Raw genomic sequence first — 4,534 nt, 5'->3', positions numbered from 1 at the left:
AGCCTTGATTTGCAATATTGAAGGTCTCTATAAGCAAAATATTGAATGATGCAAAAAGCATCAAAAGAATATGGAAGGAACACACAGTCACTGTGCCAAAAACAAATGTTGGTCAATGTTCACCAACAGTACTATAAAAAGATCAAAAGCAGAAAAAAAAAAAAAGGAAAATATTAAATACATGAATAGGTCTTTTGTTTCAACACCTTACTGAAAAAGCTTTTGGGTAATAGAAGAAATTTTAAATGATGACATTAAAGAATTCTACCAAATTTTTAAATTATTATAATCAAGTAAGAATGAAAGCACAGCATACCAAAACCTCTGGAACACAGCAAAAACAGTGTTCAGAGAAAAACTGATAACAATAAACATACACATCAAAAAAGAAGACAGGTCCAAACTCGATAACTTAACCTGACAACTTGAACAAACATAAAAAGGACAGCAAAAGAAGATCACAGTTACCAGAAGAAAGGAAATAATAATGATAAGAGCAGAAATAAATGAAATAGAAAACAGAAAACCAATAGAATTAATAAAACAGAAAACCAATAGAATTAATCAGTTGGTTCTTTGAGATGATTAATAGAATTCACAAACCACTGGTCAAATGGGTAAAGCATGAAAATGAGAAGGTGAAAACTGAGAAGTGAAATGGATCACATTACAACAGAATCAACTGAAATAAAGAGGATCTTACAACATGGATGAATCTGGAGGACATTATGCTGAGTGAAGTAAATCAATCACAAAAGGACAAATATTGCATAGCCCCACTATTGTAAAAAGTCAAGAATAGATACACAGAGAGAATACAACATTCTTTAATGGTTACCAGGGATGGAAGGGAAAAGGAGAGGACAGGTGGAATCACTTGTCATTTGAGGTAATGGAAAAAAAAAATATCAAATAAGGATAAAGCCCACACAACTTGACCAAGGTAAATGAAGACCCTAAGAATTACACATAAAAAGGGGGAATTTTCAAGAAACGTTATATAATATACACAATTTTATAGCAACAGCAATAGCAAGCAAAAAATATGTATGTGCTTATATAGGTAGATACTGGAGAGGAAGGCACACACAGTAAATGCATGTGCTTATATAGGTTTATCTGTAGATATAGGTACATATATGTTTATGTGTGCTTCATATATATCTATATATGTAATAAAACAGAAACTTCCTAGACTTATTCAAGCAACTTATAGGATTGATTTAATAATTTAAAAGGTCATTGTCTAATGGGACAACTTAGTCAATTGGTATAGCATAGTTCATAGATATGTTCTACATCCTAGTTTGGTGAGTAGCATCTGAAGTCTTAAAAGTTTTCCAGTGGCTATATAAGATACAAATGTTGATTTGTACTCATCTGGAGCAAAACACTTAAAGAAGATTCTCGTTCACATGAACCACAGTCTCTTCTAACTTGAGACCAGAAGAACTAAATGGTGCCCAGCTACCATTCCTAATCGTTCCAACCAGGAACACAATACAATGTCCCAAATAGAACAGGAGAAAAACGTGCAACAAAATTCAAATTACAAAAAGATACCAGACCTAATGGACTAATATAAACTAGAGGAGTCCCCAAAGATTATCCAGAAATCGAAGCTATTTCTGGAGGTCATCTTTCAGCCAAACAATGGTTTATGACATTCTTAAGTAATGTGGTCTCTTAAACAATCATATTTGAGACCAAACAGTCAACAGAAACAAAGGTGAGAAGGCAAGGAAGAGATGGAAACCTATACTAATGGAAACGGAACAAACAAAATGGAAATAATGAGAATTCTGACACATTTTCAATATTAAAACTAGTATCATGGGACAATTTATATATGAGAAGTTCAAAAAGTTCTTGGAAAAATGGAATTAAGAGATAGTAAAAATTTTCCATGAACTTTTTGAAGCCCCTTCATAGGTCTATTTTGGTTTCTAAAAGTAGTGTTTTGTAGTTTTCTTTGAATAGGTCTTTTGTTTCTCTGGTTAGATCTATTTCTAAGTAATTAATCTTTTGAGTGGTTATTGTAAATGGTATTGTTTTGTTGATTTCCTTTTCAGAGTTCTTTCTTACCATAAAGGAATCTGACTAATTTTTGTTAAGTTGATCTTATACCCCATCACTTTGCTGAATATTTCACACTTCCATTAATTTTCTTGCTAAGTCATTGCTTAGCTAGATATTTTTAGTTCTTGTACACTGCACTAACTAAAGTAAGTTAGAGGGAACTTCCATAACATTAAATGTTTGCCTTTCCCTACTCATTATTCAAAAAGTCACCAAAGGTGGAATTTTTTGTCAGGTCAAGGCAATGAAGAGAATCAATGTGAGGCACAAATGCTAATGAGATAATGATGCTTAGACAAGCTTGTGATTCAGGAGCTTTTGATATGTTTTATGCTGGGTCACCTCTAAGGTTTGGTTAGAGGAGACTCCAGAGGTGAAGACAAAAGAATGAGTGCACCTGGATAAATGCCCTGGTTCTTTTCTTTTTCTCCACAGGGGGCTTGGCCTCAGTGATTTACACAGATACCCTCCAGACCTTCATCATGCTCATAGGCTCCTTTATTCTCATGGGGTTTGGTAAGTAGATTAAGACATACGATAGCATTGTGAAAGCAGTGCTCTAGGCTGGGAATCATGAGATGATTTTTCTGCTCAGTCTATCTCTTTACTCACTGTCTTCCAGTTCCATCTGGTTTCATTTTCCAACGATTTATATAATTCCTATCATTGAAACTCTTCTGATTCCACTCTTGCTCTTCTATCTCAGCGTGAGAAAAATGGGGCCCAGATTAGAATCGGGTTAACATTTAGGCCTTTGAACCATTTTGAGTTAGTTTGTGTATATGGTATGATGAATAGGTCCTGTTTCATTTTTCTGCTAGTGAATATCCAATTTTGCCAGCATCATTTATTTTTTTAAAAAAACTGTTTCTTCCCCCATTGAATGGATTTTGACTTCTTGTCAAAAATCAGTTGTTAAAAAATGAATGGATTGTTTTCTGGAATTGCAACAACTTTATGTTTCTATGAATGAACCAATATCAGGTTGTTTTGAATGCAGAAATTGTACAGGATGTTTTTATATTGGGGAGTATGAGGCCTCCTACTTTGTTCTTCTCCAATATTGCTTTGGCTATATGGGACTTCTTCCCTTTCCATATAAAGCTGATCATTCATTTTCCATTTCAGTAAGTAATGTTCTTGGTATTTGTATTGGGATTACATCGTATTTGTAAATCATTTTAGGTGGTTGTGGTATAGTGAAATATTTAATGTCTCTTCTATAGTTTGTGACCTATTGGATCTGGGTAAGAGAAGGTAGGAGAAGATAGGATGACATGATTCAACTGTGGATGTTAGCAGAGTTCATTGTAAATGTAAATTTTTGAAACACTAGTATGGTTATAAAATGAGCCTTCTCAGAAGCAGGAGTGGAAATCTCAACTGTCAAAGAAGAGCCAGGAGTGAAGTGTGTCCTTTGGACCTCCTCAACCCAGGGACAAAAACCTGTAACACTGGAGGAGTAGCAGCAAAGCTGCGGCACCAGAACCAAGAACCAGAGCATGAGACAGAGCAGTAGACTTCCCAGTCTATGGAACAAGTAAAGCTGAATGATTTTGGGCAGGAAGCTTACTTTTAGAGTGAGGTGCCTCCAGGCACTTAAGTGGAGGAGCTAGGTTTGCTGATCCACAGAGCTAGAGCTGAGTGACTTCAGGCTGAGGCTTATGGTGGAGTGGTGTGCCCTATGGGCATTCGTCAGAAGCTGACTAGACCAGTGACCTGAGCATTTCTGACCACAAACTGTAGCCTGTTATCTTCCCTATTAAATCCCATAACTCTGAGTATGATGTCTGAGTAGTGTGTGACCACTGCAATAAATTATCAAAACCAAAAGAGAAGTAAAGAGTGCTGTGGGAGGAATGGTTGGTGTTCTGCATTTTTGCAATAGTATTGATATTTTCACTATAAAAAGACTTCCAATTCATAGGTATAAAGTCTTTCCACCAATCTTCTGTCAGTTTGTCATACTTTAGTGACTTGTGTGTTGCTGTGATGCTAGAAGCAATGCCATCGGTATTTTAAATACCAGCAGGAAAACCCATGGTGGACAAGTTTCAACAGAGCTTCAAGATTAAGAGAGACTAGGAAGAAGAAGAGGCAGACTACTTCTGAATGTTTAGCCATTGAAAATCTTATAAATAGCAGTGGAATTTTGTCAGAGATAGTGCCAGAAGATGAAAACCTTATTAATAGCACCAGAATATTATCAGATATAGTGTCAAAAGATGAGCCCTCAGATTGGAAGTCACTCAAAATACAACTGGGGAAGAAATACGTCCTCAAAGTAGAGTTGATCATAATGATGTGAAAACCAAAAAGGAAGAACACACTCAGCAATTCTCAAGCTGAGGGAACTGAAGGAAAAATTCAAGCCTTGACTTGTGATATTGAAGGATTCTAGGGAATGTTACTTAGATACCTCCAAATGATTGACAGAAAGGTCAAGGAAAACAAA

At 35.6% G+C, this 4,534-nt stretch overlaps 1 protein-coding gene across 1 annotated transcript in view; it reads left to right on the top strand.

The window, feature by feature from the left end:
* LOC102822219 (low affinity sodium-glucose cotransporter-like) overlaps positions 1–4,534 on the top strand; it is an 83,063-nt gene that overhangs the window by 29,881 nt on the left and 48,648 nt on the right. The window contains exon 7 of the mRNA XM_006869291.1: positions 2,515–2,595. Coding sequence (XP_006869353.1) covers positions 2,515–2,595 — 81 coding nt within the window. The remainder of the gene's footprint in view (positions 1–2,514; positions 2,596–4,534) is intronic.

Source organism: Chrysochloris asiatica, unplaced genomic scaffold (assembly GCF_000296735.1).
Source record: "Chrysochloris asiatica unplaced genomic scaffold, ChrAsi1.0 scaffold00128, whole genome shotgun sequence".
NCBI lineage: Eukaryota > Metazoa > Chordata > Mammalia > Afrosoricida > Chrysochloridae > Chrysochloris > Chrysochloris asiatica.
The sequence above is the reverse complement of the archived record's forward strand: the minus strand, read 5'-3'. Positions and strand labels throughout refer to the sequence as shown.